We start from the raw sequence: 19,862 nt of genomic DNA, 5'->3' as shown, positions 1-19,862 counted from the left end.
GACAGGTATAATCAGATCAATATTTTTAACTTTTTTATTTTTATCAATTTAAATATTCAGTTTCAGGAAACTATCAGGGATCAGACAACAATAATTGTTTAATGATAATAGATATTGAGATTCAAAGAGATAAAGCTTTATAACTGAAAAAAACGAACAAGTTGTCAACATCACATGTCAAAATATACAAAGTAAGTATCTTTACATCAAATAAATTCTCAAGCAGCATTTTTCTTACTTTGCCTATCAGTACATTTCTATTATTATTGATGGCAATATATTTTTCATGGGTTTATGTGAATATGGTGAAATTCATGTTTACCATCATTCATTGATAATCTAATCATAGAATCATAGAATATCATCTAGTCCAACCCCCTACTCAAAGCAGGACCAATCCCCAACTAAATCATCCCAGCCAGGGCTTTGTCAAGCCTGACCTTAAAAACCTCTAAGGAAGGAGATTCCACCACCTCCCTAGGTAACTCATTCCAGTGCTTCACCACTCTCCTAGTGAAAACGTTTTTCCTAATATCCAGCCTAGACCTCCCCCACTGCAACTTGAGACCATTATTCCTTGTTCTGTCATCCGCTACCACTGAGAACAGTCTAAATCCATCCTCTTTGGATCCCCCTTTTAGGTAATTGAAAGCAGCTATCAAATCCCCCCCTCATTCTTTGCTTCTGCAGACTGAACAATCCCAGTTCCCTCAGCCTCTCCTCATAAGTCATGTGCTGCAGTCCCCTAATCATTTTTGTTGCCCTCCACTGGACTCTTTCCAATTTTTCCACATCCTTCTTGTAATGTGGGGCCCAAAACTGGACACAGCACTCCAGATGAGGCCTCACTAATTCCGAATAGAGCTGAATAATCATGTCCCTCGATCTGCTGGCAATGCCCCTACTTATACAGCCCAAAATGCCATTAGCCTTCTTGACAACAAGGGCACACTGTTGACTCATATCCAGCTTCTCATCCACTGTAACCCTTAGGTCCTTTTCTGCAGAACTGCTGCTTAGCCATTCGGTCCCTAGTCTGTAGCAGTGCATGGGATGCTTCCGTCCTAAGTGCAGGATTCTGCACTTGTCCTTGTTGAACCTCATCAGATTTCTTTTGGCCCAATCCTCTAATTTGTCTAGGTCCCTCTGCATCCTATCCCTACCCTACAGTGTATCTACCACTCCTCCCAGTTTAGTGTCATCTGCAAACTTGCTGAGGGTGCAGTCCACGCCATCCTCCAGATCATTAATGAAAATATTGAACAAAATCAACCTCAGGACCAATCCTTGGGGCACTCTGCTTGATACCGGCTGCCAACTAGTCATGAAGCCATTGATCACTACCCATTGAGCCCGACGATCTAGCCAGCTTTCTATCCACCTTATAGTCCATTCATCCAGCCCATACTTCTTTAACTTGCCGGCAAGAATACTGTGGGAAACCGCATCAAAAGCTTTGCTAAAGTCAAGGAATAACACATCGACTGCTTTCCCCTCATCCACAGACCCAGTTATCCCCTCATAGGAGGCAATTAGGTTAGTCAGGCATGTCTTGCCCTTGGTGAATCGATGCTGACTGTTCCTGATCACTTTCCTCTCCTTTAAGTGCATCAGAATTGATTCCTTGAGGACCTGCTCCATGATTTTTCCAGGGACTGAGGTGAGGCTGACTGGCCTGTAGTTCCCCAGATCCTCCTTCTTCCCTTTTTTAAAGATGGGCACTACATTAGCCTTTTTCCAGACCTCCCCCGATCGCCATGAGTTTTCAAAGATAATGGCCAATGGCTCTGCAATCACATCCGCTAACTCCTTTAGCAACCTCGGATGCAGCGCATCCGGCCCCATGGACTTGTGCTCGTCCAGCTTTTCTAAAGAGTCCTGAACCACTTGTTTCTCCACAGAGGGCTGATCGCCTCCTCCCTATGCTATGCTGCCCAGTGCAGTAGTCTTCCAACCCTACTTATAATCAATAAAGGAGAAGGAGTTATTTATGAGAATGTGCCAACAGTCATAGGGGATCCTGCATGTCAAGTGGGACTACCCCCACTGGCCCAATGCAGGGTTGATACACCCCGCCACACAATCATCAGGACTCCCTGCTGCATCAGGCAATTTCAATGAGGGGGACTCAGGACCCCTGTCAGGGCCCAGCAAATACTCAGTTTATGCCTCCCAAGCCTCTTGGCTGGGGCAAACAATAGCAGCTGGGGGCTCTAACCCTCTGGGCAGGGCAAAGCAAACAACCTATCTGTGGCTGTAGCCCCCAGTAGCCACACAGAGGTGGGGGCAGGGAGAAATAGGGGAACCCAGGCCCACTCTTATCCACTGGGTTCCAACCCACAGCCCTGTGAAGCCAGGAAATTCCCGGTTAAAGGTTCAGGCATTGGCTTCCAATACATTCCCTGGGTCACTTCCTAGCACAAGGCTCATCTCAGGCATCTCCCCAGCTAGCAGCAGCCAGTCAGTCTCCGCAGTTGGCTAGTGCTCTGCAGCATAGTCCAGGTCCACAGCTCAGAAATTCACAAGCACCTCTGCAAGAGCCTGCAGCACACATCCTTCCTCCTCCTCAACCAGCCCAGACTGAACTGGGCTTGGGCTGCTTCTTTTTTATCTGTCCCTCCACCTGCAGCATGCACAGCAGGGATGAGGGGGCATGGTTTCCAGGACCCACAGTGATTTGTCATGCCCTGTTGGCCCAGGGCGGGGTTGGTACACCCCATCACATCGACTCCCAAGCCTTGACACCAAAGGATTAGATCAAATACTCAAAACAGTGTTTAAGTATAGAACAAAGGTCAAAGAAAGACTGCCAATCATTTTAAGCTCTATAGGGATGCAGCTAAACCATTTAAGATTATGTAGACAATCAGCAACATGACAACTATGGGTACTGTGATATTATGGTATTTGGAAAACTAGCTCCTCAGACCTCAGTAGGGAGTTTAAATCTCTTCAGAGGAATACAAGATCACTTTTCTACCCAAATAACTCTTATAAACATATGATGGAGCCTTTGAAATCTTTAAATAATAAGATCTATATGAAAACATCAGCAATTCGTGCAACAGATGAGGAAATAATACCATTTTAGTTAAATATACATGACCAAATAAATAAAGTGATCTAAAATTCGTTGTAATTTATCAATAACTGGCCTGGCATCAATGGCTCTACTGTTAATGTTGTATTAATCATTAACCAGCATACTACATTAGACTGAGGAAATTGAATTAAAGAGTATGCACTAAATTGTATATACTTGCCCTCTGCTATTCATCTGTTTCTCTTTATACAGTAAGTCTCACACCCCTTCCCAGATTCCTCCCTCTTTTTTTCTACTCACAAGGAACCGTACCGTCTTCTCACATCTTTATGCACCTTTAATCCCCCCAGAAAAGTCTCTATCCTAATCCCTCACACTTTCCATTTGGTAGTTATCTTGCTTTCCCCCAGGACTTTTTGCTGCTGCCTACCTAGTTCCAGCTAGCTGCTATCCACTCCCACTCTCTACTGGTTGCTTCCAGACCCAGTGTTGCGAATTCTTGTGATTTTATCATAAGCTGTAAGATATGTGGTGTTTTGTTTAGAGTCTTATGATTACATGAGAACCTCAGCTTTAATTACAAAAAGGAAGTTTCTAAGTTTCTGCTAGCAAAGGAAACAGAGAAAAGATGGACAATGTGAATCCTAAAGGTTTAAAAACTAGAAGGCAAATAAAAGATCATCATAGTAGCTGAGTGCCTCACAATCTTTAACATACTTAGCCTCACAATGTGCCTGTGAGGTAGGGAAGTACTATTATCCCCATTTAACAGATGGAGACCCTAAGCCCAGAGAGATTAAATGTCTTGTCCAGGCTCAGAAAGGAAGTCTGTGGTGGAGCAGGGAACTGAACCCAGCAGCTAACCTCACCTTCCTTTCTGACCCCACTTGACATATTCCGCCAGCCAACCCATATCAGTTCTGAGCCAACTGTTGGGTCAAAAAACACTAGCAGGTCACACTGGGGGCTCTAGTTCAAAGAAGAGGAATCCAAAGTGTCCCCACTTTGGGGATTGGTCCTGCTTTGAGTAGGGGGTTGGACTAGATGACCTCCTGAAGACCCTTTCAATCCTGATATTCTATGATTCACTTCCCCTGCTGGTGGAAGTTCTCTCCTTGGCCTAGAGATCTCTACTTGCCATTCTTGCAATCAACCAGGCAGCTAGCCGGTTTTCTAAGGATTAAATGTTACAGAGTTGGGCAATAAACCTATAGAAGTGGGGTTGTGTTAAGTAGCATGGGGCATCATCAAGCTATTTACACATTTTAGTTTGTGAGCATGACGAAATCTTTCAATGTTGCTTAGGAGTTTTTCCTGGAAAAGTGGAATCTTAATTTTTAGATAGAACTTGTCTGCCACCTACTGATTATTTCTGAGAACATTTTTTTTTTGGTTGGCTGTTTTTACTGTTGAAACACTGTTGAATCTGTTTTAGATATTCCTACATAAAATGCAGTTGTCAATGGTTATGCTTCATGTTGAAAATGATCAATTAAGCGAACGTTTTTGTTGACTTTTAGATAGCTAAAGAACCAGTTCTTGATTTACATATCTTTTCAGAGATTGGGGAGGTAAAAGCAGTAGTGTTTCTTTACTAGTTTTGTTTGTATCTCCTCTTTCTGTTTAAAAGTACCTTTTGCTTTAGTTGTTGATGTTGAGTAATATGTGTCTCTGCAAAACTTTCTGCATCAGCTGCTTTGGCTTGCCAAATTATTTTGCTTGTTGCTGCCCTAGAGCCGGATCATGCTGCCTAGGTCTGCACACAGATCTTTTCAATTTCACAGGAAAATGGGGCTCAGGTACTCCTGTGACACCAAGTAGATTTTATGGAAACCATTTTGCATGATCTGGGTCTTAGACTGTGGTCAGGATGGAGACAGGGAGAGACATGGGCAGGCTAGGGGAGTCTGAACAGTGGCCTGATCCAAAACGTATTGAAGTCAATGAGTCTTTCCATAGACTCTAATTAGCTTTAAGTCAAGCCTATTGTTTTCCCTCCAGACCCAGAAAAATTAAGAACAAATGATAATATAGTCCCAGACTTCGTTATCTTTTCCACAGAGCCTTTTTCCTCTGTATTCAGTGGTTACTGTGACCAAAGGAACACCCTGCTAGCCATACTGCCAGGGAACCAGGGTCACTGAGAGTCAGATCCAATATGAAGGCATAGGGGTTTTACACAAGATGGCTTTGGCCTCCTACATGATCCTGGGATCTGTCAGGTTTGGAGGCAGGTCTCCTAACCTTTTGTGTATGCATGGGAGGAACCCATGGGATGATGTGTGTGATCTCAGCAAGGACCTTCAGAACCTCCTCTCACAGGTTTTTCTATGGGAGAAAAACATTTGAGCCTATGTTACAATGAGTGAGGTTCTTTTTCAGGATTCTCTTGTACCCCTCTAACTACCTCTTGATCTCGTGCCTATTAAATGTTCTCTTTGCAAGATTTTCCTGGAAATTTTGACCATTCTCTAGGTGTGATGTTTTCAGGATCACTCAGACTCATAAACAGTTCTGTCACTGCCTGCCCGTAACCTGGGGTGCCTTAATGCTGAGCTGCTATGGCTCGGAGCCCTGACACCAATAGCCTGTCCACAAGCACAAGGTCTCATCCAGGCTTCCATCAGTTACACTTTGTAGGGTGACACCAACAGCTCTTCTGGTCTCAAGTCTCCCCAAATCCATCCACCCCAAGTTCTTAACTACTAGATACTTGGATTTCCCCCCTCTGGTTTGTCACCCTCAAAGGCATGAAACTAGTCCCGCAAACATCAACCTGCTTTGCCACACATGCTCCACACAGTGTGCACTCCAGAGACCTACTTGGGGTAAAAATAAACTAAAATTTTATTTAATAGAAAAAACACAGATTCAAAGATGAAATAGTAAGGGAACGCGAACACATACAAGTTACACAGAAAATAAGTATAAAGACACAATCTCAAGACTTAAACTTTCAAATTAGATAAAAATCTCTTTTCTAATACAAGTTACCTAAAGCTTTTGAACAGTTTCCCAGAGTACCCCCTAACTATAGCGGGGAATCCAGCATTTCATAGAGAGCTTCCTGCCTAGATATTGTCCTTCAGTTTCTGAATAGATTTCACTTCAAACCCCATCTCTTTTAAAAGGATTTGTCATTTTTTTCCCCTTTCTCTCAGGCTATGATGTTTCATGGTTATTCAGAGCAGGGGCAATTCCCTCTCGACTTCATAGCCAGTATATCTCAATGTCTTGTCTTCTCATTCTGGTCCATCATTTGTCTTTTCCTGGGTTGTACAATGCTAGGTTCCTGGAGCTAATCTTGTCTCGTTGAGGAAGCAGCCCCTCCCTGCCTGACTGTCCACCACCCAGTTCAGAGATGGAGCTAAATCAGTGGTTCTCAAAGTTTTGTACTGGTGACAAGTTTTGTACAAGCCTCTGAGTGCGTCCCTCCTTATAAATTAAAAACACTTATTTATATATTTAACACCATTATAAATGCTGGAGGCAAAGCGGGGTTTGGGGTGAAGATTGATAGCTTGCAACCCTCCATGCAATAAGCTCGTGACCCCTTGAGGGCAGACCCCTATTCTTAACTCTCACTATTTTAGCCTCAGATCCTACCCCATTTACACTGATGTTTGCTATATTAGTCATGCAATGACTGCTAATCTTTTTGGTGAAAACTGAAACAAAAAAGGCGTTAACACTTTGGCCATTGCTGCGTTTTCTGTTATTGCTTTCCCTGGGGGCGGGGTTTAGCCCTGCCTGTTGCCTCTGACAACAGCCCCTCTTCGGCCCCTCCAGGAGCTAGGCAGCGTCTTGCCCAAACCAAAGATGGCGGCGCCGCGCCCTCAGTCCCGCCCCTTTGCTGGGCCGGGCGCTTCCCGAGCGGCCCCACGTGTGCGCGCGGTGGGGCTAGAGCGAGGGGGACTCGCTTCTCCCAGCCGGGGCACCCGGCTCCGCGGCCATGAGCGGGGCCGACGGGGGCGCTCGGCGCTCCCAGGCCTTCCGGCTGCCGGGGCGACACGGCTACGCGGTGGAGTTCTCGCCCTACGTGCCCGGGCGCCTGGCCTGCGCCGCCGCGCAGTACTACGGCATCGCCGGTGAGGGAGGGGCCGCGTTTCCCCCCGTGTTACCCTTCCTGGGGGCTTGTCCTCAGCCCCACCACGGGCTCTCCGCCTCTCCCACCCCTCGCTTATAGCGGGGCGGGGCTGCAGCCCCGGCCCCCTCCCGCGCCTCCCCGCCCAGGAAGCTGCAACAGGAGCCCTTGTGCCCCCCGCCTGCCGTGACACCCGCTGTAGCCCCGCGGGGCCCTGGTGCCTGAGCTAGGTCGGGGGAAATGTCAGTCCCGACCGAGCTCTGTGGCATCAGACTGTCTCCTCCTTCCCCCCCCCCAGCCCCTTTCCGTCTGTAACGCTCCCTGCTCGGCCTCCCCTAAAGTTTGCGATCTGCTCCGCGTTACACCTTGTATGGGCTGGCGCTGATCTTTGCAAACAGACCTACATCTGGATAACTTCCATGCGCATAAGTGTGTTTGGGGCCTGTGTTACTGTGCAGTGGTGTTTATCTCCGCCCCTTGCTTTGAGACCTTTGGCAACTTTGACTCCCGAGGAATCTTAACAGTTTCTTCCCCATCCTCGGTGCTGCTTCCAGAGACAGCGTTGCTGCTGCTGCCTCTGGAGTGCAACTACTGATTAGACCAGTCAGTTCTTAGTGTGCTTTGTGGTTTTTTTTTTCTCTCTTACTCCAGTGGAGAGAGAGGGGGTGGAATATGTGCACTAGGATCTTTTGACCTGTAAGATGCTGAGCTGAAGAGTTATTACACATTCTCACTTCAGTTTTGCTATGTTTGGAGGAAGCAAAAGTCTATGGTTACATAGACTACAAATATTTTATAAATACATATAAAATGTATTAGAGCATAAGCTTTCGTGGACTACAGCCCTCTTCTTCGGATGCATAAATTTGTTAGTCTCTAAGGTGCCACAAGTACTCCTGTTCTTCTTTTTGCGGATACAGACTAACACGGCTGCTACTCTGAAACCTATAAAATGTAGGCTGCTACTGATTTGGGGGTTTTCTAATTCTAGTTAAAGGGGTACTGTCATCTTTAAATTTGTGTATTGCAGACAAACACATTTATTCTGCTAATATGACGTTAGGTTATTGAAAGTCAATAACTTTGAAAGTCTGTCAGGGATGGTACTTGGTCCTGCTGTGAAGGCAGGGGACTGGACTTGATAACCTTTCAAGGCCTCTTCCAGCTCTATGAGAAAGGTATATCTCCATATAATAAAGTGAAGGGGTGTTTAAAAGCCAATTTATTACTTATGATTTTTGAAAGGATGTTAAGAAAAATTATAGTTTCACTTTAGTCCCAATCCTGCTAACTATATGAGTACACCTTTTAAAGTCAGTGGACTACTTTTGCATGTGAGTGACAGGACTTGTACGAGTATCTGCTGGCATTACCTTTTTCGACTTTTCAAACTTTGTTTATCAGTTAAATTACATTCAGAACTGTTCATCTACCTTAAGAATGTTATGGTGTTTACGGGCATTTGCAAGTTATCATTTGTAGGTAGCAATGTCTAATAAAAATGGGTACTTTGTAAATAGCGTTTTAAAACAACATGTAGTGTTTTCCTGTACAGCAAATACAGTACAGAAAAATAAACATCACTGTTAAAATATAATAAAAATAAAATGCTGCTTGTTTTCATTAACCTAACCCATAACGTCAATTAGATACAGAAGGAATGTGCTGTATCAACAGTAAGCCAGCCTAGAGGCCCCAATCCTGCAAATACTTAAGGATACACATACTTTTAGTCACATAATTGGGCCTACTTATGCATGGGTTAGTTATGCAGGTATTCCTTCGCAGGTATTCCTTCCTTGAGACTGATGGGCCCAGTCTTACTATCTTGAAGTCATTTGATGTTTTGCCATTTCACTTAAATTGAAGTAACATAACTGGGACTATTTTGTTTGCAGAAAAAAATAAGACTATTAGCTGAAGCCTCTGAGATGTAACTACGGCATAGCAGTGAAGGGAAGACCATCTCTATAATAGTTTAGTCTCACATGGTCTGTAACGGTTTGGTCTAATTTCAGTTGCTGGGTGCTTGGTGGTCAGGAGGTCAGACTTGGTAATCTGGTCTAACTCTTTCATTCTAAACTTCCTTGCTGGAATTAAATTTCTCTTCTGGGAGAGAAATGGTCTGCTTAAGAGAAAAGCAAAGCAAATCTTTTCCATTTAACCAGGCATAACAACATGAACCACTGGAAAAAAGTATAAACCCTGCATTGATGGGTGGAGATAGATGGCCCATTGATACGTCCAATAACATGCACAGAACTCAGAAAAAAACCTATTTAAAATAAAGTATGTTGTGGCAATTAGTGTTTAGCAAACCAGAGGAACTGCTTTTGAATAGAAAATAACTTACTAAAGTAGTAAAGGGGAGGCATTTATGTCAGCCTTGTGTAAGATTTTTGTTGTTGATTTGATGTCAAAAAAGGTGACAGAAGCCTTCTTGCACATTCATGTGTCTGCAGTTAACGCATTTGTACATGCAAATTGGGCATTATGTTGCTAACTAGGCATTTTGATGTTTAAGTACCTATTTGTATGTACCTACTTTGAAAACTTGGCCTTATCTGGCTGATTGAAGAACAGTTCTTAGGCAATCATTTTGTGTGTATGGATCCATGATGGGCCTTAGACATTGTAACACTTAGCATTATGGCACCTAACTTTTAGGCACCTAGAAAATCATAGGAACAACACTGTGATCCGCAAAGCAGAGTTAGACACCTAGGCTTCCTGTAGAATGAATGGGGAGAGAGAGACACTCCTAAGAATATGATCCACAAAACCAGCATGCTAGGCAGGGAAGTGCCTAAGATAGCTAATGGAAGATGCCAAGGAGAGGTGTGTGTGCTACGTCCCATTCCTCTTATGGTGATAGGTGCCTAAATCCAGTCTGAAGGGAGGTGCCTACTTTTGCTTGTGATCCATCAACAGGATCCTGCCACATGTAGTCAGACAGCTTAGGCACTCCTTGTAAAATGAGTTCGTTGTCTGCCTTGCTCCATTCAAAACAGTGCTTAGATCGCTGAGCTGTGGGCAATTCTGATGTGGGGCTCCCTCAATGTCTCTTGTTGAAACTGTTCCACTGTGGGTAGGGTGACGAGATGTCCCGATTTTATAGTGAGAAGTCTTGATATTTGAGGCTTTGTCTTTTATAGGCTCCTATAACCCCCTATCCGGTCCCAGTTTTTCACACTTGCTGTCTGGTCACCCTAACTGTAGGTAAATCATTAAATAGTCTTTGGGCTACAGGGGGAGAGAGTGTGAATGACTCCTTAGCCTGGTGATTAGGGCATCCATCTGGGAGCTTAGACATCCAGGGTCCAGTCCCATTGCTTCCAATCATTCTTCCATTATTTATCCACAGTGGAACAGCTTCAACAGGAGATATTGAGGTTATGGGCCAGGTTAATGAAAAAACAAGCCACTTTTTATTTCTAATTATTTTAAGTTGCACTTGTTTTTCTGTCTTTGTTGCACAGAAAAACAACGTTGTATAGAAACACTATGTACAAAGTACCCATATTTGTATATATTAGACACTGCAAGTTATTATTTGTAGGACCTTCTACGTGTAAACAGTAACAATACAATTCTTAAGGCAGATGAACAGTTTGGAATGTAATTTAATCACTAACCAAAGTAAAGTTTGGAAAACCCAAAATGTAATGCCAGCAGATACTTTTGCATGTGAATGACCTGACTCATACAAATAGCTGAACTGAGTTCAATAGGTGTACTTATGTACATAAAATTACTCATATGTCCTATCAGAATATCCCATAGCTCAGTGGTTAAAACACCCTTCTGAGTGGTCGGAGACCACTATTCAAATCTTTAACTTGGGTGTCTCACAACCCAGGTGAAGGCTTAACCACTGAGTTAAAAGTTATAACTAGGGCCCTACCAAATTCACGGCCATTAAAAATGCATCATGGACTGAAATCTGGTCTTTTGTGTGCTTTTACCCTATACTATACAGATTTCATGGGGGAGACCAGTGTTTCTCAAATTGGGGGCCTGACCCAAAAGGGAATTGCAGGGGGGTCACTGTATAGCCATTCTTTCTTTTGCGCTGCCTTCAGAGCTGGGTGACTGGATAGCAGTGGCTGTTGGCCAGGCGCCCAGCTCTGAAGGCAGCGTCCTGCCAGCAGCAGTGCAGAAGTAAGGGTGGCAATACCATCCCGTCCCACCCTTACTTCTGCGCTGTTGCCTTCAGAGCTGGGTGGCTGGAGAGTGGTGGCTGCTGACTGAGGGCCCAGCTCTGCAGGCAGCAGTGCAGAAGTAAATGTGCCCATACCATACCATGCCATCCTTCTTCTGCGCTGTTTCTGGCAGTGGCTCTGCTTTCAGAGCTGGGCTCTCAGACAGCAGCCACCGCTCTCCAGCTGCCCAGCTCTGAAGGCCGCGCCGCCAACAGCAGCAGCACAGAAGTAAGGGTAGCAGTACCACAAACCCCCTACAATAACCTTATGACCCTCCCGCCCCCACAACTCCTTTTTGGGTCAGTACCCCTAGAATTACGATGCCCTGAAATTTCAGATTTAAATGGCTGAAATCATGACATTTACGATTTTTTAAATCCTATGACTGAAATTGACAAAAATGGACCTTGAATTTGGTAGGGCCCTAGTTATAAGGTGAGCACCAGCAACATCACCACCTCCTTCCAGCCAGATTTTGAATGGGCTCCAATCTTGTAGGTGTGCTCAGAGGCCACCTGTCGGATCAGGCCCCATAGATGATACAGGCGGCCGAATGCGTGTTTTCCCTCAGTTTTTGGTTCACTGTGAAGCTTAGGCAGATAAGTGTCCAGATGCCTGGAGAGAGGCAGTAATGCATATGCTCAGAGGCAGAAACTTAGGCACATGGGAACTTTTTTACCTTGAAAACATAGGAGTCAAGTTAGTTTAGGAGCATACAGGGCTCAGTGGGAGTTTTGTGCATTGCAATGGAACCAAAACTGGGACTTAGGCACCTTAACCTGAGGCCTGGTCTACACTGGAGGGGGGGGGGGGGAGAGAGGAGGGATTGATCTAAGTTACACAACTTCAGCTATGTGAATAACATAGCTGAAGTTGACGTACTTAGATCGACTTACCGTGATGTCTTCACCGCGGTGAGTCGACTGCTGCCGCTCCCCCGTCAACTCTGCCTGCGCCTCTCGCCGAGCTGGAGTACCAGAGTCGACAGGAGAGCGCTCGGGGGTCGATTTACTGTGTCTAGATTTGACGCAATAAATTGACCCCCCGCCGATCCAGCGGGTAGTGAAGACATACCCTGAGACTTAAGTGTTTAAATACCTTTGTGAATCCCACCCATAATGTCTAATCTTCACAGTATGCAATGCATGGTATTCAAAATACTCTTTTGGCCTATAAGTGCAATACCTCCATTCTCCAGACTTTTTATTCATTTTTTTTTCTTAATGTAAGCCTTCAATTTATGAATACAGCACAGTTCTATTAGAGTTTAGTTTATCTTTGTTTTATTGTTTATAACACATATAATAAAGGGAAAAATGATATGCAGAGCGAATGTTAGGTGGTCTCATTGTAAACCTTATTAAACCAAAATAGCTCATATATTTTTATATCTTCAAAGGCTGTCCTGTTAGGAAGTTTTTGTTCTATCCAAATATATTGTTGGATTCATAAGTTGCTTACATACCGTCAACATATCCCAAAACATTTACTGATTTCCTCCATTTTTTGCTTCTGTTTCATACAAAGGCCATTTATATTGTTACTTTTTAATGAGATAGTGAGTTGCAGATTCTACATCTGCCCCAGACTCCCTGACAATTTTTCCGAGTCTCCTTCCCAACCAGATTGTCCTATATTTACAAAATATTTTCTCTCTCTCGGGAAAGACCCTCTCAAACAGAGGAAAACTGACTATACAGAGGCAAGAGTGAGTCTGACTAGAATTAAATAGCATAATATACAAAATAAACTGGATGAAAAAATTATAATACTCTTAGCAACTGCCTTCACAGGCACATCCTAGCACCCATGGGAAGCTTTGTTGAATTCCTGTGCTGCGCTTATTACAGGATTGTCGCCTTACATCTTTCTTGTAAGAACAGCATGTTTAATAATATTCAGATAGAAATGTGATACTTTTTTTTCCACTTTGATAGTATCCCTGTCATATAGGAGTGTTTTATCTGAATTCCATTTCCTTAGACTCAAATTCCCTACATTTCTTAGTTCATCCATAATAAGCTTAATTCTTATTACAGTTTTCTGTAGTATTATCCCTAGTATATTATAAAAGGATCTATATAATCCCATACTGATCTGTGTTTGCAACGTAAGGTTATTCAAAAGAAAATATAAAAATGTTTTATTTGCAGTGAGTTGTCCCTTTTTCCCATTTTACTGTTAGAAGTGTCGAAAACGGAGACACAGGAAGTAGCAGAAGGGCATAAATGGAGCCAAAGAAGCTATTTATAAGCACAGCTAATTGCGCGGGTCCCTCTATCAGATTCAGGTGCCTTCCACATTTGCACTGTAGTATAAACCATCACAGTGCATCATAGTTTCCAGTGGATTTAAAAAATTGGCTCTGTTGCACTGTGCTGTTCTTATTTTTTCAGGTTGTGGAACTTTGGCAGTGCTGGAACAAAATGAAGCTGGGATTTGTCTTTTCAGGAGGTAACAACTTTATACGTTTTTAATGGGAAGTATTTGTTATAGAACCTTTAGTGGATATTTTGGTATTTCTGTTAGTAATAAATAATGGCTGTATGATATATTCAATATACACCTCCATTACTTAGGTACAAAGATCTGGTTATATTATCTTAAAATATTAAATGGTATTTAATGGAAAGTTGACACCATTCTTAAAGTAAGTCATTTAGGGGCAGCAGAGTGGTGCAAGTTAAAAGCAGTGTCTCTGGCCTAGCTTATTGTTGCATGTTGAGTCTTGCTGCCCTTGCATTGCTGCTTGGACCCAAAACTTTTCACTGAATGGGTTTGAATGAAGCGGGAACCTGTGGAAACTAGACTTTGTAGGTATTTCCCTATTGATCTTTTCTGGGGAATGGTGATACCTCTGGTAGTTCTTTTTAGGCTATCTCCTCTCACAGCTCAGCAATGCCCCACCTAAAAACTTGTGGTGCTCTGACTGTAAGAGAATCGTTGACACAACTTGAAACATAAAGTTGACCATTTGGACTTATCTGAGATGAGAGTTTAAATAGAAATATAATAAATTACCTTACTCTTAGATACCAGCAGATATTTTTTCAATTGGTAATTAGATAGCAGGCTACTTATAGCAGTTAAATATTGTACTGCTACTGCTGGGTATAGTATTATAGTAATAAATGAATATTACTGGTTCAGTAATGAAAGTACTTTCTATCCCCTCATTGCTTGTAGTGGGAGGCCCTATGTTTCTTTGTTAAACCTTGGAGGACTGTTCCATGTTTACCACTCCCACCCTGGAGACTCTGAATTACAATCAGCATCCTTATGTATAAAAAGGACTGGATGGGACTCTTCTAATCACTTAACGATGTTTTGCTGTCAATCAGAGTGGTCACTGTAGATCAATGAGTGGCATGCCCTTCCTTCAGTGAAATAGAAGTAGAGATTGACTTGGATATTTTGTTATCTTTGTTAGTGATAAATAATAGCTCTATGATATATCCAAGTTGGCACTACCTCTGTAGCACTCCCATTTGCTCAGGAAGGTTAGGATGGAAATCAGACCTCAATCTCTATATGAAAGGTGATGGTCTCTGGCTCTCTTGTGCTGACCTGTTGTAACATAAATTTTTAAAAACTTTCAAGGTATCATCAGAATTTCTTCTAAAAAGATTCTTTAGAAAGTCAAACATACAAAAAATTAATATGTTCAGAATGTGGTAAATTAAAGAACATTTTGATTAATCTTTGAATATACCCAACCAGCTATACAGTCATTTCTCATAGATGAATATCTTGATTGCCTTGGTTTAGTTTTGACTGGAACGATGGCCTGTTTGATGTGACATGGAGTGAAAACAATGAACATGTGCTGGTGACTTCTAGTGGGGATGGATCTCTGCAGATCTGGGACACTGCTAACCCAACAGGTCCACTGCAAGTCTATAAAGAGCACACTCAGGAGGTAATAGAGGCAAACTTAAAAATGTTAATGACCTACTTTTTTTTACTGCTTGGATTATTAAAGGGCTCACTTGCAGAATCACTATTGGAAAGTGTTTTTTCTTTGCTTGGGGTAATAGCATGAATTTACAGCTTCAATACTGTTGAACATGAGGTAAATTACATATTGTGTTTATAAGAGATGACATTTGGTCACATAAAATTAATATTTTTTAGAAATATTTAAAAGACTTTATTCTCGATTCCTCCAAGATTAGGTTGGGGAACTCATTCAGTAGAATGTGGCATTGAACAGGCCAAGTCTCAACTAGAAGGATGGTGTCTGCAGCAATGGTACCATGAAGGGTGTAAAGTGAGACATTATGCAGATCCTCAGGACTCTCTTCATAGTCAGGGTGGGAAAAGGCAAGAGCCTTCAAATATCTGTGAGGCCTACTCTCAGAATACTATAGTTATTTGTGCCCATTAAGCATAAAAAGGAATCCTAAAACTATTAATATAACATGCCTAAGCTGAATTTGTTTGTGTGTGTACACATCTCAAGGTTATAAAGAAGGAGGAAGTAGCATCTATTTAAAGTTGGACACTTTCTCCCTCTTTACTTATCACTGAGAGTGAATATAAATGATTCCTGTCGTTTTTACAAACCATTAAAACTGAAATATCTCCTTCAACAGTATTTTACCTCATTGTGTTTTTAGGCTGACTGTTACTCTTTTAATTATTTGGTTCTCAAAATGGGGAATAGGTGGAATAACTGTAACCTCTATATTTTTGGCATGTCACAACCCTGAAGTAGAGGCACATGGGAAGGAAAAGTCATGTAACATTATGAACTCAGCCTGCAGAAAGGAGTGCTAGACTGCTACGGGGAACCCGTTCAAAGTGATATAATGTACTTTGGGTGGGAGAGGCAGATAATTGAAAATCTTTCTAAGGGACCTGCAAAAGAGGTGACCCACAATGGGTCCTGTTGTGTTAACTGGGCCTACAAATGTACCCTAATTGCAAGCTTATCTTTAAAAGTGACTGAAAATTCATAAGACCTATAACAAATGTGGATGGGGAAAAAGTGCAAAAGCGGGACACAGTGCACTAATTCAGTCTAACAAAAGGCCTGCTGATATAACTCAAGGATTGTGTTAAGATCATGCTTGGTAAACAAGAGAAGTGTGGAACTGGAAATCGGTGAACCAAAATTGCTGTATTGGAAATTAGGCCTGATTGATGAACAAAATAATGAAGGGATGGGCTATTCCACCATCACTCCCTTTTGGGTTCCTGAAAAAGGGACTTTGGGGGTAGGGGGAGCTAATAGACTGCAGTGCTGCCTGACTGAAAGATGAGAGATGGGGAAGGGGCAAGCTTCACCATCATGGCAGCCACTCCACTATTTCCTGGGATCCCAAAACTTTATTCTCATCCTGAAGGGTGTCCTGACAAGACTGGGCCAAGAGAGGCATCCAGATGACACTGCCACCTCTACTGGCTCCAGCTGAATCCCAAACACCACTTGAGATGTGAGACTTTTGTGCTTTTCCTTCCTTACCTTATTTCTTCTCTTTCCTATCTCTCTGGTTTTTTATTTCTCTCTAATAACACTCTTGCTTAGCCAGCCAGGACAGCATATTTTGCAACACTGCTGTAAGCCTGTGACCAGAAAGAGGCAACTTAAAGCAATCACCTAAACAGCCCAAGCCTTGTTCAAGTTTGCCAGGTCTTGAAGTGGCTGATAAGACCATGTGCTGTACCTGTGTTTTTTCCAGTAATGAGGTTGCAAGTGAAAACATCAGAGACAGAAGCTGCATTTTCTGTCTTTACTATTCTTTTCTCTCCCCTTTGTGTATGTGTGTTTTGTCATCTTATGAAACGGGATCAGACTTTAATAGCTCCAGCCATCTCAAGTAACTTCTTCTCTTTCCCTCCAAAATAGTTATTACCATCTTTGATACCATCTAAAATCCTGTCAATCAAGGGGTGTATTCCTTTGAAAAACTCTCTCCAGATAAAGTAAAAGGAACAAGGAATGTTGTTAAAATGAAAGCCTTATTTAATACATTTCATTTCAAATGCTTTAGCTTTTTCTTTCTTTTCTGTATCTCTGATAAAAGGTTAAAAGGATTTTTAATGATGTTTGCCATGGGATTAAGCAGGCTGAGGTCTCTGCGTGTGAAACTCCAAACCTTGTTTAAAACAGCTTAATGTTGGACAGTGACTGGGTTATGTTACATCTTTAACTCTTTGGGTCCATATATTCCATCTGAATTAATACAACAGGCCCGAATGCACAAGATTTTGGGCCCACTGTTTAGGTGGAAAAATTGTGACTAGCATGGATCTTTATATTGGTCTGACTAGCCGTACATTACGTCTATTGACAAAAATAAGACCGAACTGAATTTTTTTTAAGACTAACAGATTTATTTGGGCATAAGCTTTCGTGGGTAAAAAACCCACTTCTTCAGATGCATGACTCTGCATGCATGGAGAAGTGGGGTTTTTACCCATGAAAGCTTATACCCAAATAAATCTGTTCGTCTTTAAGGTGCCACTGGACTCCTCGTTGTTTTTGTGGATACAGACTAACACAGCTACCCCTCTGATAGTTGAATTTTCTTAAAGATAAAATACTACAATATCAGAATTTGTTTCATATTTAGTAACATAAATTGGTATATATTTATAAGTATTTATACCTGATGTAGCTATACTGGGGGGAATCTTTCTGAGGTGCAGAAATCATTAGCTTGTGTGGTTCACCTCTTTTTGCAAGGCTGAAACTCCTACGAATGAATGATTGCCTGTTAGCTCTCATAAAGATGAGGAATTATTTTCTTGCAGACCTGAAGCAATATGATGGTCAAAGAACGGCATTGGCTTTAAGTGGGTTTTGCTGACCAGTGACATTTTAAAAACTATCTGTCAGGGGTTACAGCCAATTTCATTGCAGTTGTCTTCTGCCAAGAATAGTATTGATCATTGTAATTTTCCTATACAGTGTAAAGAGCATAAACTAGTCATTACTGGCCAGGATTAGGAAGAAATTTTCCACTATGGGCAGATTATTTCATAATTGTATCGTATGCCACTTCAGAAACATCTGGTACCTACTGCTGTTGATCAGCTTGCAGATCAAGTTTAAGATGTGACTGACATGAATGATGGACAGTATTCAGCAGCCAGTAGCAATGTTGCATTTCACTTCACAGCAAGGAGAGCTAACATGTTTTTACATCCAGGAAATGGACATACCAATGTACATTTGCTGTCGATGTATGTTTTAAGTGTGATAGAGTATGTCCAGTATAAACTGAAGTAGAGGAGAGAGGGTCATAGCAGGAGGCAAGACAGTGTTTTGAACTGTCAGCATGGAATGACTCCCTGGGTAACGTCAATATTTGTTGCAATGGCAGGGTCAGGCTGAAAAAGCTGCAAGAGGGAACAATGTGTCAAGTCTCTTAAGTAATATAGGTTTAAATAATGATTTGAACGGCACTACCATGGATTAAAGCATGGAACTCTGTTGTCTTGCTTCTGGGAAATCCAGAATGTTGACGTATGTCCATCTCTGAATAAAAAAGTAATTGACTAAATGTGTTACCTTTCAGCACAATTTCTACAAATTGAGGAAATCTCCAGTTAAGCAACATTATCATCCACACCAACCACTGTGCACGGGCCTTACCATTCAAATGCACTCAGATTTCTAGCTTGACAATGAGCTCCCTTTCACTTTGAGCATACAGCCACCTACAATACGCATATCCAGTTACGCATTAATAAATAAACAACATTAACACCAAGATTAAATATAGATTACCCATATATTTTCTACTTTAACTAATCTGAGGATGGAGTTATGATTGTGCATGTGAGCAGAGGTGCCGACTTTCTAATGTCCATCATTGGAGATTTTAAAGAGCAGGTTAGACAAGCACCTGTCAGGAATGGTCTAGATAATTAGTCCTGCCATGAGTACAGGGGACTGGACTAGATGACCTCTTGAAGTCCATTCTAGTTCTATGATTCTATGTGCCGGGGAGGGCGGGGGTTTCCCACCCAGCCCAGGCCCCGCCGCCACCCCACCTCTTTCTGCCCCATTCCGGCCCCCTCCCCCTCAATGCCTCCTGCACACTGTGGAACAGCTGATTGTGGCAGGCAGGAGGCGCTAAGGGGAGGGAGAGGAGCTGATCGAGTGGGCTGCGGGTGGGTACTGGAGCACCCAAAGAGTCGGTGCCTATGCATGCAAGTGTGATTGAGGAACTGGATGTGTATATTGTGGATGGGTGTACAATGAAAGTGAAAGGGAATTTGTTGTGGTACTAAACCCAAAGAAATTTCAACTGTTTGCTGACTAGAGATGTAGTTTTACATAAGAACAGCCATTCTGGGTTAGACTAATGATCCATCTAGCCCAATATCCTGTCTTCTGATGGTGCTGGATGCTTCAGAGGGAATGAACAAAACTGGGCAATTATCAAGTGATCCATCCCTTGTTGTCCAGTCCCAGCTTCTGGCAGTTAGAGATTTAGGGACACCCGGAGTGTGGGGTTGCATCCCTGACCATCCTAGCTAATAGCCACTGATGGACCTATCCTCTATGAACCTAGATATG

At 42.6% G+C, this 19,862-nt stretch overlaps 1 protein-coding gene across 1 annotated transcript in view; it reads left to right on the top strand.

Annotated features, from left to right (window-relative positions):
• The first annotated feature begins 6,906 nt into the window (after window positions 1–6,906).
• Window positions 6,907–19,862, top strand: part of PEX7 (peroxisomal biogenesis factor 7) — an 82,827-nt gene continuing 69,871 nt past the window's right edge. The window contains exons 1-3 of the mRNA XM_034765571.1: window positions 6,907–7,131; window positions 13,726–13,783; window positions 15,098–15,248. Of these exons, the coding sequence (XP_034621462.1) occupies window positions 6,996–7,131; window positions 13,726–13,783; window positions 15,098–15,248 (345 nt within the window). The 5' untranslated portion in view covers window positions 6,907–6,995. The remainder of the gene's footprint in view (window positions 7,132–13,725; window positions 13,784–15,097; window positions 15,249–19,862) is intronic.

Source organism: Trachemys scripta, chromosome 3, assembly GCF_013100865.1.
Source record: "Trachemys scripta elegans isolate TJP31775 chromosome 3, CAS_Tse_1.0, whole genome shotgun sequence".
NCBI lineage: Eukaryota > Metazoa > Chordata > Testudines > Emydidae > Trachemys > Trachemys scripta.
Note: the sequence above shows the minus strand (reverse complement) of the source record. Positions and strands in the feature narration are given on the sequence as shown.